General features: G+C 37.0%; 1 protein-coding gene across 4 annotated transcripts; it reads left to right on the top strand.

Annotated features, from left to right (window-relative positions):
• The first annotated feature begins 1052 nt into the window (after window positions 1-1052).
• Window positions 1053-26825, top strand: mtmr14 (myotubularin related protein 14). Of its 4 annotated transcripts, none has more exons than XM_067459392.1 (19): window positions 1053-1748; window positions 4139-4287; window positions 7148-7256; window positions 7632-7707; window positions 10012-10072; window positions 11060-11179; window positions 12000-12073; window positions 12207-12277; window positions 12406-12480; window positions 14770-14836; window positions 14935-15020; window positions 15199-15275; window positions 15928-15964; window positions 16188-16258; window positions 19998-20056; window positions 20509-20581; window positions 23526-23720; window positions 24568-24726; window positions 25230-26825. In XM_067459392.1, the coding sequence occupies exons 1-19, from the start codon at window positions 1662-1664 to the stop codon at window positions 25408-25410; spliced, it is 1827 nt and encodes a 608-aa protein (XP_067315493.1). In that variant the 5' UTR covers window positions 1053-1661; the 3' UTR covers window positions 25411-26825. The 4 variants fall into 4 exon arrangements, with proteins under 4 accessions (XP_067315493.1, XP_067315492.1, XP_067315490.1 ...); XM_067459391.1 differs by having other exon boundaries at window positions 23514-23720; XM_067459389.1 differs by having other exon boundaries at window positions 20452-20581; window positions 23514-23720.

Raw genomic sequence — 26825 nt, 5'->3', positions numbered from 1 at the left:
AACGAAGAGCACCAGAGGGTTAAGTTACAACATTACAAATTGAAAGTGTAAAAATAGTAAATATATAAATAAAATGAATCTTGACTGTATCAATGGCTTAAAAAAGAACAAAAAGGAAAAAAGGATGAAATATATTTTCTTCTCATATAATGTCAGAATAATCATGATTGAAAAAAATATAGGATGGTTTTACTTTTTTTTTTTAAACCTATATCTTGTAGGCTATATGTCTATATCATAGAGTAATTTTAAGCCAGTGTGTTCAAAATGTGATTCAAACTAGATACAAGTGTCTGCTATAAAATTAGATAATTTATCTTTGCAACACTAAAAGAAAATGCATGGTTTAGTTTCAAACACGAGGAGTCGAATGTTACAATTCACCCCATATCTGGGTTAGTTGTAATAAACACTGGGTGAGATGTAACATTATAATATCCACCGGGGTGATAGCTAGCTATATAGGAGCTAGGGCTATGTATAGGAGGTGTGTGGCTTTTTTTTTTTTTTTTTTTTGCATCTTTACTTGCAGCTGATTGGTCCAGTTCGGGTTTGCGATCTCTAACCCAGCCTGAAAAAGTAGAGTTTGCTAATCTCGAATTTACCTGGGTAACAACTGAAACCAGCTTTGTGCAACAGGCCACCGGGCTCCCTTATATTATTAAATATATATTATCATCACGTTATAAATTAGTAAACTTATACTAAATAAAATAAAAGGATTCTCCGTAGTATCAACAGCTTACAGTAAAAAAAAAAAAGAAATTTAATATCTTATAATAATGTCAGAATAATCAGTATGATTGAATCGAAAATAAATATAGGCTATATTATTAAATATATAACAGTTTTAATCGTTATAAATAGTTTTAAAAACTATCAAAAAATGTATAATAATACAAATTTAATTATTATCGACAGTTTCTAATACTAATCTAATAATAATTTAAAAATTTGGATAAAAACAAGAGCAAACGATCTTGGCTGAAATGACCACTATGGAAATGACAGCTCAAGCGACGCTTGACGTCATCTCTCAGGAAGTATTGATCACATGATCACGTCAGTTTCCTGTTTACTACTGGCCCTGGTTAAAGTTCCTTGGCTAAATCTAACACGGATAGATTTCATTGCAATGTTACAAAACCGTTCTTTTGTATGCTTTTACATAAACCCGACAGTTTCGGCATTATAAGCAACACTGAATGTTTTGTCTCCAGGTCGAAATTAAGTTGAAGACTTGGATTTCCTGTGATTAATGGCCGGTGTTGAGATTATTTTGTGGGATGCGGTGTTCTGTGGGCTCTGAAAAATAGAAGACTAACCAAAGCGGGAGTTTCATTATAAATGGGCAATACTTTTTATTGTTGCTGACTGGAAAATATAAATAGCGGTAAGAAGTTTTGAAGTCTTTCTCGTGTCGTATAGTATCGTCGGTAACGGGCTATTTTGATCACCGAGCTGTGGAGGGGGATCATCTCACCAGGACCCTGAACTCGGGACGCGTCCCCGGCTCCGGCCCCGGCTCCTTAAAGCGGGCGGTGAGGAAGAAGCTTGTCCTGAAGGGATGGCCTGGAGGATCCTCTCGGCCCCAGGGAGCTGCGCTATATAAGGAAGGGCGGGTTCGATTCGAGCAGAAGGCGGGTGACGGTGGGTGCTCGATGATGGCTAGCAGGAGCGAGGAGATAACCGATCTGATCTATGAGTTCTCTAAGAGCCAGTACAGAGCAAAAGAGGTCACCCCGTGGGTAAGACCGAACACATCAAACATCAGTTATTTCTTTCCCATAATGCACAGCAGCCATTAAAGGGTAAATCAGGTTGATTGGGACACATTTTGCCATTGAGATGACTGGAAAAATCACCCTTGGTCACTGACATAATGTCAAAATTCACTTGCCAAATTCTTATAAATGTAGTCCATGTATTTATTTTGGGTTGATATGATTTTTTAAAACTTTTATACAAATTTTAAATTATTATTAATAATAATAATGTGTAGTAATCAGGATAATACATTTTATCTCTGTCTGCAGTTCACTTGGTTTTGAGACAACTGGAAGTAGCGCATGTGACTGTAAGGAACTTCCAAAGGAAAACTGGTTTCATAAGTTTTTTCCAAAGTGACAGATTACGCGGACACAAATTAATGTCTTACTAATACTAATTACTGCTAATTTTATTGAGGAAACAAACAATGGATGTGATGATATGAGGACGCAGGTGTCTCCTAACCCACTAGTAAAAAATAACCCACAATAATTAACAATCCTAATGGCTTAATTATAGCTACTTCTCCATAGCCTGATGTTCCTTCCTCTTCAAAAATGTAATTATTTGTTGTGTATACATGGACCACAACAACTTTGATTGTGTCACTTTGTACCCTCCTTTTTAGCATGATTAAAAATATATCTGGAAGCAAAGCTTTGTATTTTATATATTTGGCATGTAATAGCCTGATTTGCTGAAGCTTCTAACGCGGTCGTTTGTGACTTAAAGCTGCTGTCCGTAACTTTTTTTGTGGTCAAGATTTACAAAAATGATATAATGAGAATGTACAACGTGAATCAATTTTCCAAACCATGTTTTTGTCTTACCCTGAATCATTATGGTATACTTATAAGTGTTTATATTGGGAATATTTCAGGCCAGACTGGTAAGTACTGCTGCAGAGGAGCACAGTCCCTGTGTGACTCGCCATAGACATAGACAACAGAGAGATGTAGCTCTGGCTGCAATATTCTTCCGCAAGACACGTGCAGTTCTGTTTATTAACCATTAGAGCGCAAAAAGTTACGGATTGCATCTTTAAATGTGCACTGTGCACATTTTAGCAGCATCTAGTGGTGAGGTTGTTAATTGCAATTACCCACCACTCACCCCTCCCTTGTGGAGAATCTACGGTAGCCAACACAGGACAAAAATGTCGTCGGAAAGAGCAGAGAGACTAGCGCACTGTAGAGAAGTTTGTCCGTTTAGAGCTATTGTAGAAACATTGCGGTGCAAAATGGCGAATTTACTGTAATGAGACCCTCAGTATAGAGGGAATGCACGTGACGTCACCATCAGTTGGAGCGACTGTGATTACGCCCCGCTGAGTGGCAGAAAGACTGAGAGGCAGCATTATCGGTTTACAGCGTGAATGCAGCGAAAACACACAAAACCAGGCCCGGCACCAGAGGTGGGGTAGAGGGAGGCTTGTCCACGGACCCAATAGACATCGCTGTTCCAAGCTTGAGACGGACTTGATAATAGCGTGCAATTTTCTCACTCAAACCACCAACCTGCTGCTGCTTCTGCTTTAAGAGGGAAACAATGCCCATAACTGCTTGTCTAGGATCTGTAATCCTCCGTAAGAATACGTAATAAAAGCATATTATTAGCGAAAAGGAGCTAGCAAATGATCCAGTATGTATCTTTATTTGCACTCGTCAAATGATTACATTTCCAACGTGTTTTCGCCTCGGTGAGTAATGTAGCCAATCACAGACATGTTTGTTGATATCTGCAATGCAGTTGGCCAATCACAGGTGTTGAACTTGGAATCCACTCACCGCTCGAGTGTTTGTTTGTCCGGGTGCTGAGTTCAGTTTACACGTGCGTGTCTCTGTAAGTACAGACATTGTGAAAATAAGAGCTTCATTGTGTACCAGCTTCACTGCGGAAATCTGTGAGATTGCGTTTATTGAATGAGTGACAACTTTTAGTGATTATAAAGGAAGCACTCTTTGCACGCTGTCTGTGCAATATAATTATTATTTATTTTTTATTAATAGGTCTTACATTCAGAATTTGAATAAAACTTTTGTTTTTTCATTCGTGACAAGCGGCCACATACACGCTTCAATACACGGACCTATCCACATATACAAGTGGGATTCACTCGGAAAAATGTAATGAATGATCAGTTATAAATAATCATGACGTCGATGCATTCTCTCTATTTATAGATAAAATGGCTCAGTTAAAGTATTAAAAAAATGGTTCATCATGTAAGGTCTTTATATACCACTGAAAACATAGTTATGTATATTATATTGCATTTATGTCAAAAGAACCTTATAAATACTACACACTGCACCTTTAATGCCATTTTGACTAAGCTTAATGTACGGTATTTTAAATGTATTTTCAGGTAGAGAGAATAGAGAAGCGCTATCTGGAGCTGTTTGAACGGGACTACAAGTACAGCATTATCCACAACACCAATGGGGAGGTGTGTGGCCACTACCCACGGAAAATCGTGTTTCTGGAATATGAATCTTCAGACAATAATAAAGAGAGGTAATAACATCACCACCTTTTTTAGTCTACTCAAGACACACAGTAGACAGATTTGTAGAAAGAAGTATTTTATATTTATGTTTTGCCATTATTTCTCTGAACATTTCTTGAAAGCTAATAGGATTTTTATAGTGAAATAAAAATATTATCAATGTGGTATGATTAATACATTGCTATGCTGCACCAATCTCACATGCCTCCACAAAATTTGTATACTTTGATTTTTGTTATGTGCAGTAGGTTACCAAGGAACAGTTGCACCAAATGTGTGCCAGATAAAATCTTAGTTGTGGGGATAGATAGATATGTAGTATTTTACAGTTTACACACTATTAAATACAGTGCATCCGGAAAGTATTCACAGCGCTTCACTTTTTTCACATTTTATGTTACAGCGTTATTCCAAAATTGATTAAAATCATTTTTTTCTCTCAATTCTACAAACAATACCTTATAATGAAATGTGATAGAAGTTTGTTTACAATCTTAGCAAATTTATTAAAAATAAAAAAGCGCCAAAAATCACATGTACTCCTTTGCCATGCCTTTGTCATGACACTCAAAATTGAGACCAGGTGCATCCTGTTTCCACTGATCATCCTTAATTTTTCTACAACTTGATTGGAGTCCACCTGGGGTAAATTCAGTTGATTAGACATGATTTGGAAAAGCACACACCTTTCTTTATAAGGTCCCACATTTAACGGTGCAAGTCAGAGCACAAACCCAGCCATGAAGTCCAAGGAATTGTCTGTAGACCTCAGAGACAGGACTCTATCAAGGTACAGATCTTGGGAAAGGTACAGAAAAATGTCTGTACCATTGAAGGTCCCAATGAGCACAATGGCCTCAATCATCTGTAAATGGAGGAAGTTTTGAACCACCAGGACTCTTCCTAGAGTCTGTCACCCAGCAAAACGGGGATCGGGGAAGAAGGGTCTTAGTCAGGGAGGTGATCAAAAACCTTATGGTCACTCTGACAGAGCTCCAGCGTTTCTCTGTGGAGAGAGGAAAATCTTCCAGAAGAACAACCATCTCTGCAGCTCTTTACCAATCAGCCCTGAATGGTAGAGTGGCCAGACGAAAGCCACTCCTCAGTCAAAAGGCTGCCTGGAGTTTGCCAAAGGGCATCTGAAGGACTCTCAGACCACAAGAAATAAAATTCTCTGGTCTGATGAAACAAAGATTGAACTCTTCAGCCTGAATAGCAAGCATCATGTCTGGAGGAAATCAGGCACCACTCATCACCTGGCCAATACTATCCCTACAGTGAAGCATGTTGGTGGCAGCATCATGATGTGGGGATGTTTTTCAGCAACAGGAACTGGGAGACTAGTCAGGATTGAGGGAAAGATGAATGCAGCAATGTACAGAGACATCCTTGGTGAAAACCTGCTCCAGAGCGCTCTTGACCTCAGACTGTGGCGACGGTTCATCTTCCACCAGGTCAACGACCCTAAGCACACAGCCAAGATAACAAAGGAGTGGCTACAGGACAACTCTGTGAATGTCCTTGAGTGGCCCAGTTAGAACCCAGACTTGAACCTTATTGAACATCTCTGGAGAGATCTAAAAATGATTGTGCAATAAAGCGCTCCCCATCCAACCTGATGGAGCATGAGAGGTCCTGCAAAGAAGAAATGGGAGAAACTGCCCAAAAATAGGTGTGCTAAGCTTGTAGCATCATACTAAAAAAGACTTGAGGCTGTAACTGTTGCTAAAGGTTCTTCAACAAAGTATTGAGCATAGGCTGTGAATACTTATGTACATGTGAATGTTTTTTTTGTTTGTTGTTGCTGTTTTTTATTTTGAACAATACAATTTCCTAATATTTATTACATATTGTATGTAATATTTAGTTTCATAATTTCTGTATGGTATTTAAATGGATGGGAATGTTTTTACTGTTGACAGTTGTGTTAGGTCTGAAACATTGACCATAGACCTTAGTCAGGGTAGCGCTATATTTACTTTTCGACAGGAATGAAAACATAGCTCTGAGGGATAGAAGTACAGTGTGTTCAATGGATTGTACTGATTTTTTAGAACAACATTGATTACTAAGCTGACAAAACACCTTTCCAAAATACTTTTCAGAAGAAAAAAAAACTTCAAAACTTCACACTGTTTGTAGAGTTTATTATCTTTGTTTTATCTAGTGTTTTTATAGTTGTGAGTTTTGAAAAATACATGTAATATAGAAATGTATACAGTGCATATCATGGTAAAGACTGTACGACTATCCCTCACTGCCTTGTTTTCATCCACATACAATTTTACATGCCGCCTACCTTGAATAAGTTCTAAAACCAGAAAACTGACATGCACAGCTTGCCAACACTACCTCTAATGCTTGTTATTGTATCAATTGTAAATGCCATATGATTTGACTTTTCTTACAATTCAGTAGATAAGAACAAATGGTTCAGAATTTCAGAAATATATATTTTTTTAATGTTGTAATTTACTATTTAATGTAAATTCTTGACCATTTTAAATGTGAAGAATTTAGGGCTTTCTTGAGGCTTTCTTAAATTAGGTTAGCAATAAACCCTGATCTTGTATCTGAGATGTTACAGTTCCATTATAGTAGTCTGTTATTAATGCTTTTAATTTAAATGTTAAAACAAGGACATGGAACTTTATTGTAGCTGATCAAACACAAGTACCTTTTTTGGCATAATGCTGACATTTAATTGTTATTCTTATGACTACTTCTGTTAATTGGCCAGTTGGGCAAAGTTCTTGCCTGAACTTGTATCGAATGGTAGAATACCAGCCAATATTTTGTTCTGTCAGCAGTGTATTGTACAATTTAATTAAAAAAATAATTTCCTTCTTTTTCTTCATCTGTGTGCAGCTTTGAGAGTACAGTGCAGATCAGTAAATTGCAGGATTTGGTGAACCGTAGTAAGATGGCTCGTTGTAGAGGGAGATTTGTCTGTCCTGTCATCCTTTACAATGGAAAGGTAACTATTTTGCCACTTTTCACTGAGCATTTTGCCACATAGTATTTTTTTGACCACCATGTTTCAAGTTTATGCCGCTTCAATAAACTGCTATACCCTTTTAGGACATGCCTCTATTAGATATTTGAATATATTGATAGTTGACAAATCATAGTGTCAATAACAGAATACATTTTTTCTTGTGAAATCTGGCTGTCGGGATCTTTATTACTGAAGTGTTGAGTTCTGGACATTCAGCCTTTGACTTTGTGAAGGTTGGTATAATTTAATGGGAGCTACCAACAAGCTTCAAGCTGTCTTTAGCTTTACCAGGGGCCTGTTTTTCTAATTTTGTTTTGGTAACCTTAAGCTCTCCTTTTTTCTCTTCTTTTGTAGCATGTGTGTCGATCATCCACACTAGCAGGTTGGGGTGAACTTTATGGACGCACTGGATACAACTACATTTTTTCAGGTACAGACTCACATTTAGCTACTAAGACAGCTCTGTTGTTTGTAGCAGGCTCAGTCAGAGGGCCAGTTCTCCAACGAACACAAACATGGTGTGAATATTATTTAGGCTGTATCACAAGTTAGAATTCAAATTAGGATTGGTAGAATTCAAATATTTATCCAGTTCCTTTTGCTTGAAGATCAGATTCATCATGGTGGTATGGAGCCAAAGCTGGCCATAGGGTCTGTGCGGAGGACCTGTATGGTTCTTGTGGTCTTTGCTGTGGATTTGTGCTGATGGCTGTCATGTCGACGAGGCCTTCACAGGGGATAGTTAGTTGACATGGTCTCTGTTGACATTCAGGGCTGCGTTTTGGTTGTGTCTAGGTGCAAGTTCACCATCTGATCTGGATCTGAACTTGAGAAAAACAGACTAATATTAGCGTAGATGCCATTCTTACGATGTAACAAGTACATTGGGTGTACTTTCCCGTTTTCCGATTGATCTATTTTATGCAACCCAACAGCCATTTAACTGATTTGAATAATAGAAAATATGTTATGTGTTTTCTGTATTAAAGAGATGTATTTTAAGTCTAGATTTAAACTGTGTCTGTGAGTGTGTCTGCTTCCTAGCCTTTTTCAGGAAGACTATTCCATAGTTTGGGCACTAAACAGGAAAATGATCTACCACCTGAAGTTGATTTTGATATTCTCTTTGATATTGGTGTTATCAACTGGCCATAATTGTTTTATAAGTAATTAGCAGGATTTTAAAATGTATGCATTGTTTAATAGGGAGCCAATGCAGTATTGAAAGAACCAGTCTAATATGGTCATACTTCCTGGTTCTAGTAAGAACTCGAGCTGCTGTATTTTGGACCAGCTGGAGTTTGTTTATTAAGCATGCAGGGAAACCATGCAGGGAAACCACCCAGTAGAGCATTACAATAATCTAGCCTTGAGCTCATGAACACATTAACTAACTTATCTGCATATGTCAAAATATTTTATAGATGCTAAAAATGTGGCTTTCAAATGAAAGATTGGTATCAAAGAGCACACGCAGGTTCCTAACCAGCCTAGAAGGTATTCTAGGTTATTATGTGCAGAGGTTTTTGGTCCAATTATTAGAATCTCAGTTTTTTCAGAATTAAGTAGTACTAGTCATCCAATTTTTTTATATCAACGATGTATTACGTTAATTATGTAAATTGGAATGTTTTGTCTGGGCACAAAGAAATATAGAGCTGTGCTTAAGGGTAGCATGTACAGGATGAAAAGCAAATGAAAAGTCCTACGATTGAGCCTTGTGGTTCACTTCGGTCTTAAGGGTCTTAATATTACTTAACAGTAATATTGTGATATAGTATTATAATTTAAAATAGCTGTTTTCTATGTGAATATATAGTAAAATGTGTGAAGGATGAATTTACATTTTATTAAAAGTGCTTGAACACAGTTTTTTTGTTGTTTTTATTAGCATTTTCTCAGCATGAGAATGTCCAAATGTAATTAAATGTTATGTTTTATTTTATTTAAAAATGTAAAAAGAAGTTTTTTATCAAACGATACTGACCTTTGACTCTTCTTGCTATACTTTTGGAGTTATGAGTCTTTACTTTTGTTTATGTCACTCAGAAAAAACAACTGAGACTGCCTCTTCAGGGCTTAATGGGTTAAATAAATGTAGCCTGCTTTCAAAAACCTTAAACAATTGTCATTTTAATCTGTAAATGTAAATTACAATTGTAATTTTAACGATAATGATTCTGAACTGTAAAAAGCCTTCAAATGCTTGTAGAACTTGTCATTTTCTGAGAGCTGCGACTTGCACCATGTGGCTTTCTTGAAGCAGCGCTGTGCAGACCAATCGGCTTATGACATCAACGCAACGCAAAAGCTATTCGAAATCATACAGAGCTGTAAATCCATGAACACAGCATTTTGATTTGCGGGTTCAGGCATGTTTAATAAGGTTCTGCAAGAAAGTGGCACTCCTGGTGCAAGATTGGAGACCCCTGCATTAAAGATACAATTTCAGATTGTATTGTTTGTTAGATTGTATTGTTCAGATTGTATTGTTAATTAAACTCCATTGAAAGTGACGTGACATGAAGGTCAAATATGGTAACCAAAACGGAATTTAACCCAACCCATCAAGGGCATTGAGTGTATTGAGAATTGAACCTGAAATCTTTATTGAAACATTTCAGTCACATGGCTACAGTAATTGACTCAGAGAGCTTAAACTGTGGGGCAGTATAGATGTAGATGTGGAAATTACTTGTTGGATTGCATTAGGTTTAATCTCAAACTATTGCAGGGGGTTCAGATGACACCTTGGCTGATGCTGAAGAGGTTCTGGAGGATGACTGTGCAGTTCGGTAAGATAAGCTGGCAAAGAACACAATTTTACAGGGAGCCTATCTATCTATCTATCTATCTATCTATCTATCTATCTATCTATCTATCTATCTATCTATCTATCTATCTATCTATCTATCTATCTATCTATCCATCCATCCATCCATCCATCCATCCATCCATCCATCCATCCATCCATCCATCCATCCATCCATCCATCCATCCATCCATCCATCCATCCATCCATCCATCCATCCATCCATCCATCCATCCATCCATCCATCCATCCATCCATCCATCCATCCATCCATCCATCCATCCATCCATCCATCCATCCATCCATCCATCCATCCATCCATCCATCTATCTATCTATCTATCTATCTATCTATCTATCTATCTATCTATCTACACTGTAAAAAATTATTTAGAAAAAAAGTTACCTGGTTGCCTTAAAATTTTGAGTTCATTGAAATTAAAATTTTGAGTTAATACAATGAATTTTTTTGAGATTCGACAACCTTTATTAAAAGATTATTAAAAGATTTTGTAAGCATATTGGGTAATAATGTGTGTGTTATTTCTGATAACGCAGTGAAACATGCCAAATTGTGCTATTTTCATGATTTATCACATTTTTTATGTGGTTCAGAGACAAAAATATTTTGAGTTTCTATTTATTAAACTAATTTCCTTCATTGTATCAACTCACATTTTTAATTTCAATAAACTCAAAATTTTAAGGCAACCAAGTTACTTACTTTTTTAAGTTAAACCAACAAAAACCACCACAATTTTTTTTACTGTGTATCTGTCTGTCTGTCTGTCTGTCTGTCTGTCTGTCTGTCTGTCTGTCTGTCTGGTCTCTCTCTCTCTCTCTCTCTCTCTCTCTCTCTCTCTCTCTCTCTCTCTCTCTCTCTCTCTCTCTCTCTCTCTCTCTCTCTCTCTCTCTCTCTCTCTCTCTCTCTCTCTCTCTAATATCTTGGTCTTTCTTTTTTACCCCTACAGGAATGATTCACAGTTGTTTGATAAGGTCAGGGGCTCTGACATTAAGCTGTTGAAGTATTTGTCTGTACACTACATTTGTGACCTCATGGTGGAGAAGAAGAAGGTCAAGTTTGGCCTCAAGTGAGTGAACTTCCTGTTAAATTCATGTTAGAATGCTTCTGTTAAAAATTGCATGCAACATTATTGTAAATGGTGTGTGCCTTAAATATTGTAGGCCTCTCACACCTAAAATATCAGGGTCCAAAATGTACCTTTTGCCTAGCAGCCAAGGTGGCAAAACAATTACCATTAAAATGTTCAACTGTTATTATATATTTAGTTCTAAATCTGTTCTGAAATGATTTTGTATATGCTCTATAAGGTGTCCCAAAGAGATTAAACAAATAAAGTTTACAATATAAACTTAACATAGCAGGACAAATGCTAGATTATAGATAAAACATTTTTCACAGTTTTCAACTGGTAAGAGGAAGAATAATCTACAGAAATGTAGATTTTGCTTCACGCCTTTGAATGTACTAACACCTTCTAACACTCCACATTCTGCATTCACTCCACGTTGTAATTACTATAAATAATTTATATGTAAATACTATAAATGATTTTAATTGGTAGCCACTAGCCAGACGTGGCATTCTTGTACTTTGCCATTTTTTTAAATGGGGTTTCATACTATCATTGTTTTAACTTTTGTGAGGTTTTTGTACCACCGCAGCATACATATCCAACTAATCTGAAATTTGTGACACTCAAAATCAGTATTTCCCTGGCCAAATTAACATTTTACCCACTTTTGGCACTTTGGAGTTAATTTTGGACCCGGGCCAATGTTCATTATGACATGAAGGTGTCTGTTAACTTTATAAAAAATGTAATATGTCTATGAGACGCCTTTTCCAGTCATCTCTTACTCTCTTTACAATTTTGTGTTTGTCTTCAGTGTGACTTCCTCAGAAAAGGTGGACAAGGCCCAACGATATGCTGACTTCACCCTACTCTCTGTGCCTTATCCAGGTGTAGATCTTCCCATGTTTCATGCTCATGCTGATTTCATTTTAAGTTCTATGTTTATGTTCTATTTTACTTATTCAATGGCAGTAATCATTACATTGTACTTTAAATTGTTCATTGTTCTGCTTGTTTTCAGGATGTGAATTCTTCAGGGAATATAAAGACCGAGATTACACAGCAGAAGGACTTGTCTTCAACTGGAATCAGGTCTATATCAAGTACAAACACAGTCACTTTCATATGTCTTCATATAAGGCTAGATTGTTGTTTGGACAGAGAAGGAAACAGAAAAAGATTTTACACTGACCATCACTTTTGTGTGCTTGTGTGTGCAGGACTATGTGGATGCTCCTTTGACAATCCCTGACTGCTTTACAAGAAACCTCAACACCAACTGGAGTGAATACCAGGTGCTCAGAGCTCCTCATCAACTTTGACTGTCTTTTAGACCGATACACAGGAAATGTATGGGTTTATAGAAATGGCACAAGCTGGATGTAAACTCTGCTGGATAGCTTCACATTCAGAAATGTGTTAAAGCAAACCACACAGCCTTCAAAAATGCTTTTTGAAGTTTTGTCAAAAATAGTTTAGTAATTGATGCCACAGCACAGTGCTTACTGATACATATTAAAATGTAGTCCTAGAGGGAGTTTATTGCATTGACTGGTAGCTTTTAGGTGTCTTCACAAAATGAAATTAACATTTGTAAAAAATGTATTGTTATAATAAGAAGTAAAGCTTAAAGGTGCAGTGTGTAATATGTATGAGGATCTATTGACAGAAATGCAATATAATATAGATCTTACATAATGAACCCTTATGTTTTATTACCTTAGAATGAGCCATTTCTATCTATTTTGTCTTGTATCTATCTTGTTTATTTTGGTATCTTACAAAAAAAGGCCAGTGGTGTAGGCTACTATTAGCTTTAATAACATGATCGCTTAGGGTGCCATATCACCCTGTAGCCCAAGAATGGTTTCCCACTGAATCTAAGCAGGGCTGAGCCTGGTCAGTACCTGGATGGGAGACCAACTGGGAAAACCAGGTAGCTGCTGGTAGAGGTGTTAGTGAGGTTAGTGTGGTCTGTGTGGGTCCTAACGCCCCTGTGATGGGGACACTATACTGACAAAGAGCACCGTCTTTCAGATGAGATGTTAAACCGAGGTCCTGACTCTCTGTGGTCGTTAAAAATCCCAAGGCCAAATTTGCCCATTGCCCTCTGTCCAACATGGCCTCCTGCTGGTGTGTGGTGAGCATTCTGCCGCAATATGGCTGCCGTCGCATCATCCAGGTAGATGCTGCACATTGGTGGTGGTTGAGGAGATTCCCCCCTTCAATGTAAAGCGCTTTGAGTGCCTTGAAAAGCGCTATATAAATCACACATTATTATTATTATTTATTATTAGGGTGGGAAATATCTGGGAAAAGTAAATACAGCAATAAGCAATTGCCTTAGGCTATATAAAAAGTTCTCAAATAATTAATTACGGTAATCAAGTAAACAGTCAGTAATAAAATAAGAACTAATAAACAAATGATATGAGGACAAATAACTACAATGATAAATAAATACAAAAATGCTTTTTTAAGTCGTTTTTTTATCGTTTAAGTCAGGCTACTGTTGTTTTATTTTTTTCAGTGATTGTTATTTGATAGGTAGCCTAGGTTGCTTTCACTTTAAAGATTACTGCCAGTAATACACGGACCCAATAGCCTATACTGACACACTTCCCAAACCTATTCACTCCAGACCCTGCCAAGATGGACATTTATACATAATAATGGGTGTAGGCTATTTGATTATGATTGTTCAAGGGCATAAGCCTATATAGAACAGATCTGTATACTCGCGAACACTGACAGCAGGCAAACAATCCTCCGCCTGACATCGGTCCGTCACCGTGTGTCAGGAGCGAATTGAGTTCGTGGTATACAACGCTTTTATTAACTTTTTTTTTTAGTGTTATCGGCATATCATACTTTTATTTGGTCATTCATCCATCTAGAGTAGGCCTAATCAATTCGTCCGATCCTGGTACTTAGGCCTATGCGAGACGAGATGGCAGGCGAGAAAGATTTACTTTCGCTTTTACAAAGACACCCCAACATCTGTAATCCTCATGAAAACAATGTATTTAAGCTTTAAATAAATTAGAGATGGTTCAGTTAGATATTTATTTATTTATTTATTTTGTTTGTTATTGAAAATACATTTTTGTGATTATTTTGCGGTGAAATGGCAAATTATGCAGGATCGCAAAAAAATGCGACATTTTTTTGGATTTTGCATTGTATTCAGCGATCGCGGAATCGCAAAAAACTGGAGGGACTGATATACACAGCGGGTCCCCTTACAGTGAATTCGCCATTTTGCGCCGGCATGTTTCTACAGTAGCCCTAAACAGACAAACTGCTCTACAGAGAGCTAGCTTCTCTTTGCTGTCTCAGACAATGACATCTTTGTCCTGTGTCGGCCACTGTAGCTTCTCTATGCTTCAAAAGGGAGCGGTGAATGATAGACAGTTACAACCGCTAGATGCCACTAAAATTTTGCCAGTGCACATTTGGTTAATATTTTAAAATGGTAAAATAATATAATTAATTATTAAAAATAAAATAATAAAGAATTCAGGATGGTGATCCACAGGTTTGTGTTCTTAAATTGAATTATGGCCTTTTGATGTGTTTTTCAGTCATGGGACCTGGTGCAGCAGACTCAAAACTACCTGAAACTGCTGCTACACATTATCAATTCTGATGGTAAACTACTATACTACACACGTCCTCACCAAACTGTACAACAGGTTTTACTTGTCTGTATTGTTTTGGATAACTGTTTGGTGTGTTGTGTGTTTTAGATGAGAGTGGTTTACTGGTGCACTGTATATCAGGCTGGGACAGGACACCCCTCTTTGTGTCCCTACTCAGACTCTCTTTGTGGGCAGTGAGTATCAATTATTGTATCTCTCATAAGTCTGTCCTAATTTTATAACTGCATTCAGCCCACAGTGCTAACTATTTTTTCCCCCTTCCTTTCCTTACCATTGTTTGTGCTGTGGCTAATGTTAAGCAATTATTAAGTTTAAGAGTTGAATGTTTGAATTAGTTTTGCATTTTCATAGGATGGTGCCATTCATGCCAGTCTGGAGCCGTCTGAGATCCTTTACCTGACTATCGCATATGACTGGTTTCTTTTTGGGTTAGTCTCATTCCTATTTCACTTGCACATATGTGTCTTGGAATGTACCAATATTAAACATATAACACCACACAAGGTAACATTTCATGGTACTAAATTACTAAACTCAACCAATTAAATGCATGAACACACTGACCCTACTATTATTTAATGCACACAACTAACACTGCAAGGAATTCTAATATGTCTGGGGAGAGTAATTCTTTAACATTCCCATTCATCTTTTGGCAGTTGTTTGACAGGCACATGCAGCCCAGGAAGTATGTGACCTGCAGTCTGCCATGTGACTGACTAAATTGTGTGTTAACTATAAAGCAGCTTTATGACATTAATTTGTAAGAACCCCAAAAAGCTTGACAGCACCATGTGTTCCCTTTAGTTAAGTTTAAATGTGGTGGGGTTTTTTTATTTGTAGAAAAAAAAGCAGTTGTCCATTTGCAAGCAATAATCACAAAACATCAAGTAATGTTAACCACATATACATGTATATCTGATTTTCACATTTTGTTCAACAACATGAATATGAACATTTGTGCTACAGTATGTCTGAAGAGTGAATAAAAAGAAAATATTTATGTATGAACATCATTAGATGTGAAATAAAATCTAAGAATATTCTCACAGATGTTTATTTTTTTGTCCTTTTCACTAGTCATATGTTGCCTGACCGGCTCTCTAAGGGGGAGGAGGTGAGACTTCACCTATTTTATACCTACTTTTGAATGGAATAGAGTTTATGTGATTTAGATAATTATGGTAATTATGGTTTGGTGTGCACCTTCCAGACATTGTTCATGTGGGAGAATTGTGTAGACGTATTAGACGATGATTGGTTTGTTTATTGCATATAGTGTTGTTTTATAAATGTATTTTGTATGAAAGCAATTTAAGTTTTGGTATTCTCTCTCCTAGATTTTCTTTTTCTGCTTCAATTTTCTGAAGCATATTGTTTGTGAGACATTTTCAGTCAAAAAAAAACAAAGGTAAGCTATCTGACTTGATTTTGGTAACACTATTTAAAAAGAGTTAAAATATTTTATGATTTGCTGTGTGTTTGCTTGGTATTGTATTTTTGTTATTGAGTTTTTGCCATGAATATAGCCTGCTGACAGTATAGACACTAGATTCTGACAGTAAAGCGATCTGAATCTGATCTTATTTTTAAATTTCTTTTATTTGATTTGATTATCAGTTCAAACTTATTATACACCCCTTAATCCTACCTAATACCTAAACTTAAAAGCAAAAAAAAACCTGCCTTACTATATGAGTAAATTGGGAGTTCAAGGCAAAAGTCACAGTTAATAATTAATGTTTCCCATTCTAAATTGTTACCATACTTTTAAATATAAGATTTGTCTTTGTGTGTCTCACTCTATGAGTATATACTAGAAAAGTTGGTACTCTTTGAACCCAAGGCCGTAACCATGTCTTGAACATTAGGGGGACCATTTTTTTTAAATTTGTATAAAGCATAAAGACAGAATAGAACAATGAACAAAATTCTAGGTCATATTCTAGTTGGGAAATAATCATTTTTGGACTATTTGCAAGCAATATTTGGGTTTATTTTTGTCAAATATTTTACTAGTCCAAAGATTCTTCGCATTAGTGAATAAAAACATAGATTGGCTATTAACATTTGAAATCCCTGGTCTGGTGGTAAAATTATTGTAAACCGTGTCAAAGGTTCCAGGTTGTAATCCACTCTCATATAGCTTGTTTTTTTCTTTTTCTTCATTTAAATCAAAGATGGTCATCAATGATTGTATATTAAGAGCAAAATAAGAACACGTTTGTGTGTTTTTTTTGTGATTTCACCGGACAGAATAGAGTCTCTCTCCGCAACGGCATTAAAGGTGCACTATGTAGTATTTTTGCAGTAAAATATCCAAAAACCACTAGGCCGGTGTTATATATTTTGTTCAGTTGAGTACCTACAATATCCCAGAAGTTTCCAACTATGTGTAAATTGTGAGAAAATTGCTATTTAAACTAAGGACAGGGACGTTTCAGCATTGCATTTGAGGGAGTCGCCTGTCAATTGCGTCATATCTGCGTTACCCTCGGTTTCGGCTTTTATTTGGCAGGAGCGCTTTACTCTTAGCAGTGTGAACAAGTGAACGCACGGAGTAACGTCATAACATCGTTTTAAACACACTTAAATGTATCTAATATGATAAACAGAGCTACATTACCTCAAAATCATAACCGGAAGAGTGGATCTGTGCAGGCGCCCGGCGAATGTGTCCCGTCCCGTCATAATAAAAGTCCCGGTATTCGCGAGGCGGGTATTTGTTTAAAGGGGGGGTGAAATGCTGTTTCATGCATACTGAGCTTTTTACACTGTTAAAGACTTGGATTCCCATCTTAAACATAGTCAAAGTTTCAAAAACTAATGTTGGACGTTTGATAGAGTATTTCTGTGTCAAAAATACTCCTTCCGGTTTCTCACAAGTTTCGGAGAGTTTTTTCCGAGTATGGGTCTACTTGACGTTAAAAGATCGGAAGGTCCTTGTATGGGCCGTACGGGCTCTTCTCCCGGTAGGGTGCGCGCGCGTCACTGGCGCGAGAGAGGAAATGCACGCTGTAAACAGTAAACTGCTCTCAGCTGCAGATCCAGTCGTCCGTGAACACTAATGTCGGTTTTAGTCCGCGCCGCGCTCCACTTCATTCCTCCACTTTGACATTAAGGCGACTTCAACGCTTCAGCACAGCATTCCGGGAAGGCAGCGCTGCATTTGAACCGATTTAAAAGCAGAAATGCTTCAGTCGCATCGCAAAGTGGATCTCCACACTCCAAGAAGTGTGTTTTTGACGGAGCCGTCCCAGCGATAAAGGTTCGGTCCTGCTTTGGAAGCAGCCGGTAAGTAAAACTGCTTCAAATGTCTGTGCTGTGCTTATCGTCGCGTATGTAAACATCAGTAAACGACACGATCGCGTGCTTCGTCATTCAAATGCACTAATGGACTTCATTGCTGTTCTATGTAACTTATAACGTTACACTACTCTGACGTGCAAAACCGTTCTGCTTGCTACTAAGGTTTGGTCGCATACAATAGTCCATAAACCGAATCATGTCATGTTGACAGGCCTCTAAATACAGTACTTACCACAGAGACGGACGTCCTGCTGTTGCTGTTTCTTATTCAGCCTCCGAATTAGATTCTGGATCATATCTATTAGCTGAGATAGCTGAGATGGGTTTTTCTCCACACTTGAGGACGTCACCGCTTTGCGCATATGTCATTCTTTAGCTCCGCCCACACAATACGCCTCCAGGCGCTCGGTTTTTTCCGGAAAGACTCTGTACAGCCCATATTTCTTTTACAAATATAATAAAACGAAAGACTTTTCGGAGATATGAAGGATGCAATACTACTCTATAGGTACTCAAGATTGACATGAGATTGACTGAAACTGAGTGTTTCACCCCCCCTTTAACAATCGCTCCAGCAGCTGTGCTCAGCTCCACAACACTCGGTCCTGCTCTGCTTTAGACTACAGTAACGTTTATAACCGCATGCATGAACGTGATTTCTGCCCGAGTCCTATTTTCCACCAGCTGTGATGAGAAGACCACATCTCCCAAGATGCTGCGCTCACACTTTGCGTCATCAAACTACGCATTTGTTTTGAATAGGCGCTCTCCAGTGGACGGAAAGCTGCATAGTGCACCTTTAAGCGATAGATTGGCGCAATCGTACCAAAAGAGAATGTAACTACGCCTACTTTTATTTTATTGGCCATCTCAATCATTTTGACATTAACCAGCGCCGTGTAACTTTTAAACTTTTTTTAATCATCAAAATTATGCATAAAGAATCTGAGATGTTTTGGCTTAGAGCGACCTACAGATTAAGAGACCTGAAAATATGCATGCACCTTTTTTTTGGTCTGTAGTGTCATCAATGATTTGATGACAAAATTCTAGCCCTTGAGATCCACTTCTGCTCTTTTCTGCTTCAACATGTTTCAATTTGGCAAAAAAAAGCATTTTTGCCTATATTTTGCAAGTGCTTATCATAAGATTGAAATCTCTTGTGAATCCATGTCTCCAATTGTTCAAAAACAGACCTCACTGAACAACTTTGCTTTTACAGTAATGTTTATTAAAACAATCTTTTTTATTATTTTTATTATTATTTTTTGCATAATCTATTTTTGCAGGAAAAGTCTTTGGAGACACTTTAAATCCAACATCAAATACATGTTGAAATTTGAATTCGGCATATCTACAGGACTATCAGTAGTTATAGGCATTGCCTTACATTACAAAACATCTATAACAACTGGGAAAAATATACCGTTTTTACAAAGCCTTTTGCACCAGCTGGATGATGGACCAGCTCTTTCTTCCTCTAAATTTGTCTGTACCTCCAAATAAATTTTTATTTCTGTGATAATTTTTCACAACTAAATTCAAATAAAACTCCTCCCAGATTGTTTGTCTAATTGGTGTGAATTGTGAAATGTTGTATGTATTATTCCCACACAGCAAAAATTGTTTAGCAAATACATTGAAATTCCACTAATAAGGCCGTCTGTAAGCTTCACATCTTTATAGGTTTTGTGATTATATCAAATTGGTGAAAAATGTATTCTGTGCTGCTAAATTTGGAAACTAAGGTAATATTTGTTTCTCAATGCACTTCTCTTGCTGACTGTATGATTGTAATTTCCCCCATTTTTTTCCTATTTCCTATAAATTGCTTTTAACAGAAGAAAAAATTCTCAGTTCAAAGATGCTGACTTCACAGTTGATGACCTCTGCCAGTTAAGTAAGTCCTGTATCACAACATTTTGTCAGTTTTTTTAGAATATCTTTCAATTAAAATTAGTGATTTAGTGAATATTCTGACTATAATGGCCAAACAGCAGATTTACAAACCTTTATGTATATACTATGATTATAACAATTATCTAAATATCAAAAAAGAGTAGATCCTCATGCTTGTGGTTGTCCCGGCAGAATTTTTAAAAATAGACTACAGACTTTATTCTACATGGCTTGCTGTTTAATGGTCTTTTTCTTTCTTTCTTTCTTTCTTTCTTTCTTTCTTTCTTTCTTTCTTTCTTTCTTTCTTTCTTTCTTTCTTTCTTTCTTTCTTTCTTTCTTTCTTTCTTTCTTTCTTTCTTTCTTTCTTTCTTTCTTTCTTTCTTTTTCTTTCTTCAGAGTCCAGAGATCGGGGTAGTGTGACAAGTCTGAGCAGTGATTTCTCTCTCATCACAGAAGATACATCTGCTTCCAGTCTACTTGCAGAAGCTACAGACCTGATTACCACTGGACCACAGGCTTCTAGCGGGTAGGGCTTACAAAATAGGCACCTTATTGGTATGAATGCACTTACACCTGTGTAAGTCAAGTCAACTTTATTTATATAGCGCATTTTACAATGCTGATTGTTTCAAAGCAGCTTCACAGTGTTAATAGGAAAATAATGCAACGGAATTTGATTCGGCTATACAGCCGCTCTGGAGAAAACGGTGATGTCATCCAGCTAATTTCAATTATCATATAGCGACAATGTGGGCAGATCAGTAATTTTAGTTGATATAATTCATTTAGTTTAGCAATTCAATTTAATTGGATATTTAATTGAAATTTTAGGGTCTCCAACTGAGCAAGCCAAGCCACAGGTGACAGAGGCAAGGAACCAAAACTCCATCAAGTGGCATAATGGAGAAAATTAAACCTTGGGAAGTTTTGTAAGATAATTGCATGTTACTTGGAGCATCAGTCAGGTAGCCAGATGGAGACTGTGGTTACATATGGGTCTCTTGACAACCTCTGAGGAGGAGGCAGGGCGAGTATGGCCAATCATAAGATACACTATATTCCAAAAAGTTTTTTTTGGGGCCGTCTGCCTTTACATGCACATGATCTGTAATGACATCCTATTCCTATTCTCCTATTTGCCCATCAACCGTATAAATGCTAAACACCGCTGTATTCTGCGGGAAAGAGACACGTGCTCAGATGTAAATGAGAAGCACATGAACGTGTGAATGAGACGCGCTGCTGAATGAAGCGTTCAATAACAGCAGAGGGCGCTGATGAACTGCAGAATACTGAGGTTACCCCGGAAACCCCGCAAACAAAAGCAAGCCCTAGTGAAGTTTTTAAAACAGCCATTCGTTTTTTATCTCAATGTTGTTCATCACAGCACCAAATTAATAATTAGACTTAATAGGCTATTTATTTTCAAACTTAAACATTTTTATGTTTTAATCTGGACTACAACATGCCCTAATGATTATAATTTTTGTATTATTTGTCATTGTTCAGTAAAACTTTGAGACATACGACTTCATTAGTTAACATGTTAATTCATTATTACCAAACTGACAATGAAAAATACTTATAAAGAATTAATTATTATTAATTAAGGAATGTTAATTTCTTAGTTACTGTTTAATAACATTAAAATCAAAATCAAAAGAACTTTAATGAACTTAAGATACAACTAACAATGATCAGTATTTCTTAACCAACATTACCAAAAACATAATACTTTATGTAACAAATGTAGCTACTGCTCAATCTTAGTTAATGCATTAAATAATGAGACCGTATTGTATTTTGTTACCTGTTGTTCTTTATAGCCTAATTCTTTTGCACTTTAATCTGTTTGAAAATTTTACTTTTACACCTCTGAAAAAAATTAAGAGACCTTAATTTTTTTCCAGAGCTTTATATATATTTTTGGTGCATTGTATTATTGTATTTAAACATTCAGTTATTTTTGTTATTACAAAAATAGTTCTTAAAGCTGTTATGCTATGACAACACTTTTTTTGCAACTTATTTCAATATTGTGATATCGTATACCGTGATAAAAGCTTCAGCAATTAATCACAACAGAAAAATTGTTATCGGCACATGCCTAGTCCATCTGAATACCAGACAGAGAAGCATGATTGGTCACTCCAGAGAACATGCCTCCAGTGTTCTAGAGTCCAGTGGATTTACACCACTGCATCTGACGCTTTGCATTGCTCCTGGTGATGTAAGGCTTGGATGCAGCTGCTCTGCCATGGAAACCCATACCATGAAGCTCTTTACACATGTTCCTGAGCTAATCTGAAGGTCACATGAAGTTTGGAGGTCTGTAGCTATTGACTCTGCCTAAAGTTTGCAACTTCTGCGCACCATGCCTTAGCATGCGCTGACCCTGCTCTGTGATTTCATGGGGCCTACCACTTCGTGGTAGCCTGACGTGGTCATACTCAATTCTAGTCAGAATATGAGTCTGAAACTGCTTCATTGGGCTGTGATTATGGGGCGTTTCAACTGAACCAGGAAAGACATCAGTTGGATTGACCTACAACCAATCAGAGCAACGAAGCGACGCCTTGTCAAACGTCAACATAGTTCAACTGCACTGTGTTGCCAAGTCTGCGTTTTTTTCCCCCCGCGGGTTGTTTTCTATGTCCGCGGGTTGAAGCGACTATTATGTGATATATATAGACCCATGAGTGTGAATTTTAGCAGGCAAGCTTGCCAAAATAACACACATTTTACCCCCCAAACGCCATTTTTCCCCCAGAGAACCCCCCCCGAGAAGCTATTGTTTAGGGCTAGTAGTCGGCGGGTTTTGTTGTAAAAACTTGGCAACCCTGTCTGCACGCACGCTGTAATCAGGCTGGAATACACGATCTTTGCCGGTGTTGTAATTATTTTATAATTTAATGATACACAGAGTACTTACCCAACATGATCATCATTTCTGAGAGAAATAGTGAAGGTGAATGCATATACAAACAAACTCTCCATTTAGGATTCAAAAAAATATAATCCGAGCCCCTTTGATGAAGCGCATGATTACGTTACTGTATGTGTGAATTGTCCTCTGTAGATCTGCTGCACTTTACCGTGCGCATACATATCTAGCCACAGAAAAGTGGAGAAAATGTATTAGGCGTAACCTCAGTAGTGGAGGAAAAAATGGATGCTGCATTATTATGCTAACACCTCACAAAAAGGACTAATTTGTTAACATTAGTTAATGCATTTGTTACATAAACTAACAATGAATACATTTTTGGAAAGCATTTGTTAATCTTTGTTAATGTTAGTTTGGAAAAAAAAATGTTTCATTGTTTATTAGGTCACAGTGCATTAACTGATTTTAACAACTTTTGATTTTAATAATGTATTAGTTAATGTTCACATTTTATATTTGAATACATAATTGTTTTGACAATTGCAGTTTTAAATGCTTTTGACTTATTTAGTGTTTATCACAGGAGGAAAGGCATGCCATTGTCTTCTAATTCTGTGCTTTGGACCCGACCGATCACTTCAGAGGAGCGAATACCTAATGTAATTGCTGAGGCCAGTCCTCTGGGGTCCTTCAAGTCATCAAGCTCTTCCTCATCCAACCACTCAGATCAAAATCTCTCACGGACGGGAAGTACCCCATTAGCCGTACCAGGAAGGAGGTGGGTACTTGTTAAGTTTATTTTGTAGTGCATTTGTCCGTTTTGTTTTGCTTGTAAATTGATTAATTTGTTTTGTCCTTGTTTGGAAGGAGTTATAACAATCCATTTGCGTCTTTCAGTGTACATACTTGATGATGATGATACCTTGTGATGTTTTCACAATATGGGTCTGTTCACACTTGTAGTTTCTTTTGCTTGGTTCATTTAGTCTGGACCAAAAACAAACAAACATTTATTTCTGGTCCACTTAGTGTTCAGATTGGCATTTTTATCACCGACCCGTAAGGCCTAGAGATACGTTTGCAACTTGATTGGTCGGCTTTTATGAAGTATTGCCTGTTTTGTGACTGAATTCAGTTGTATTCATATATTATTCGAAGTGCACCAGACTATCTTTTCAGCCTTCTCGGTCTGCTTGTTTAGTGCGCACCAGTGTTCGGATGGCACGGTTCACAATGAACCGCACTAATCAATCAATCTTATTTATATAGTGCTTTTACAATGACGATTGTTCCAAAGCAGCTTCACAGTGTTAAACAGGACAATATTGCAACAAAATTTGATTTGGCTGTACCGCTAACAGAGCAATCGCACCAGGGTTCATTTTAATTGAACCGAACATGTCAACTGTCTTCTTTAAAATAACTTATGTAGATTTTAGTATACCCAAAAGTGAAGAACCAATTCCTGTTCTTGACTTAGTTGAACTGTGTCAACACACACACTCTCTCAAATACCAAAAAGCAAAAATGTTATTGGACCAACCTTACTTTCTGTCTTTTATAAGTATAATTTTCTTCTTGTTCTATTAATCTTTTAATACTTTGAATGTCTTTCTCAATCTCAGACCAATAGTCGAGTATGCTCGATCAGGCTCCTCGCTATCCACAGATTATGGTAGTTGGCAGATTGTCTCAGGATGTGGGAGCATCCATGATCTTCCCCCGGTGCCCTCAGAGTCTCCTCTTCCATTCAGCTTCCAGGATGAGGGTCCCAGTGGACGAATGTAAGTCTCATACACACTCCAACTATTCCCACCTATTCACTGTATTCTTGTATTATATGCTGTTTGCCACTAAGATGATTTGCACACTATATTTTAAGTCACTTTAAGTAAGAAGGTGTTTGCAAAGATTGCAAAGAAGGTGTTTGCAAAGAAAGGTCCTCCCAAATGCATAAATGTAAATGTGAAATAATCACTTCTATATGGAACACACACCAAAGTCTATACTATCATTACTGCAGAAACAATGTTTTATATATAAAAAAAACAATCTTTCTGCAGTAATGATAGTATCACTAATTCTGTGTATGGAAACATTAATGCTGGTGTACAACTGTAAAGATACCAAAAATGAAACCGTTATGTTAATGTTTGATATTGTGAGAATTAAAATGCATGAAGATTTTGCGTACATTTTCAGCTGTTTATTTATGTGTGTGAGGAAGTTATTAAGTGAAGGGAGAGAATATGATAAATGTAGTTTCTGTGTTTTCTTCTGTTTCTAGGTGCACATTTGTACCTGAAAGGCAGGTGAGGTTGGAGGCAGTGAGGGAGTTGTTCCTTTCAGCCTATAGCTCTACAGTAGGACTCAAATCGTCATCTCCAAGCCCTTCCGGTGCTATCTCAGGCCTGCTGGAGCAGTTTGCCCGTGGGGTCGGCCTTCGCGGCACCAATGCCATTATCTGAGCCTTCCTCTGTTGCACCCATAATTTTCACTCATCTCTTTTACACACCCCTCAGGGCTTGTCATGTCATTGTTTTTCTTCTCCTACTGCACCTTGATGTGGCACCATATCTACTACATCAGGAGTATCTAATTTATTGGTGTAGCTGTACAGTAAATTCTTCATCCATTTCTTCTCCATCTCTCAGCCTCTAGGTTTTCCTCTTTTCTTGCTCTTATTCTCTCGTCTCACTTATTCCGATGCAATTACTTACTTGCAGAAAGAAAAAGTGCCAAATCTAAATACAGGGCTACTTTAAACTGACTGTTTATTTTTTTTTTTCCATAACTTTTTTGAATTTTTGTTTTCTACAGACCAAATAATGTCAATTTTGTTTAACGATTTAATTTAGATTTTAACAAGCGCTTCTTCGATTTTATTTTTCTTTACCCTTTCTGTTACTTATTTTGCATGTTGCACATTTGTACTGTAATAGGGGAGAATAGAGAGGGGTTAGTGAGATCCAGGTAAAAAAGGGAAAATTATCACCACGCTCAACAATGAAAAATTATGCTTCAAGGAACAAAAAGGTAAATGTAGTGGGGGGAGGGGTGTTTTCACACAGAAAGAGGGTCTTGCTCCCCCATTGTGCTTTTTTTATTTGAGTTGCTAACTGTCTTATACACTTAAATGAAATTATTGTAAAATTATTCTGACGAAATTATTGTAAAGACCTTAAGCCGAGTTCAAGATTTGAACTAAGCCTAAAGACTCAGCTGTTTTGTGGTATTTTTAGGAATGGCAACAGTTAATGGCAATGACAGTGGTAATGTAAGACAATGTCATTGTCATCTTTTAATTGACTTTTTTAAAATTATTATTTAATGATTGTATTATGAATTTAATTACATATTTGTTGACTAGATTATTTTTAAACTACATCAATCATTAACACAAAATATTAAAGATACATTTTATCAGAAATAGTCTTTTGAGAGTAGCAGTCCATGTCCTGCACTCACATTTTCTGAAGCCGCCAATTTGTTTTATTAGACAACTTAGTTTGTCTTGTGAATGATTTCTTTTTTGGGGAGGGGATTAACTGATTTGCCTTGGCAGTATATTACAGATACAGATATTGATTCCTGTACTCATATGAATGGCTATAAAATGGCACTTGAATTCAAGGATTAAAAACATGAAATTTGTTGTATTTTGGACATAAAACCATTGTGGCCTCTTTATCTCAGGGCCTTTTTCTGTGCCTTTTGATTTTAAGGAGATAGAATTCTGTTTTCATGCATGGCTGCATTATTTCATGCAACTTTTAGATTTTGTCTTGCTGTTTCTCTTTCTGGTCATTTACGACACAATAATGTCCTTCTGTACTGTAGCAACTTCCAGTGTTGGGCAAAATACAGACTAAACGAATTCTTC

The sequence above is a fragment of the Pseudorasbora parva genome, chromosome 12 (assembly GCF_024679245.1).
Source record: "Pseudorasbora parva isolate DD20220531a chromosome 12, ASM2467924v1, whole genome shotgun sequence".
Classification (NCBI taxonomy): Eukaryota; Metazoa; Chordata; class Actinopteri; order Cypriniformes; family Gobionidae; genus Pseudorasbora; species Pseudorasbora parva.
This window is presented reverse-complemented; position numbering and strand designations above follow the sequence as displayed.

Excerpts from the sequence above, each read along its gene's own strand:
- mtmr14 (XM_067459389.1), top strand. The coding sequence starts at position 1,662 with ATGATGGCTAGCAGGAGCGAGGAGATAACCGATCTGATCTATGAGTTC. Across the intron at positions 4,288-7,147 it reads TCAGACAATAATAAAGAGAG|CTTTGAGAGTACAGTGCAGA; the intron begins GTAATAACATCA and ends ATCTGTGTGCAG. Across the intron at positions 23,721-24,567 it reads TTAGCCGTACCAGGAAGGAG|ACCAATAGTCGAGTATGCTC; the intron begins GTGGGTACTTGT and ends TCTCAATCTCAG.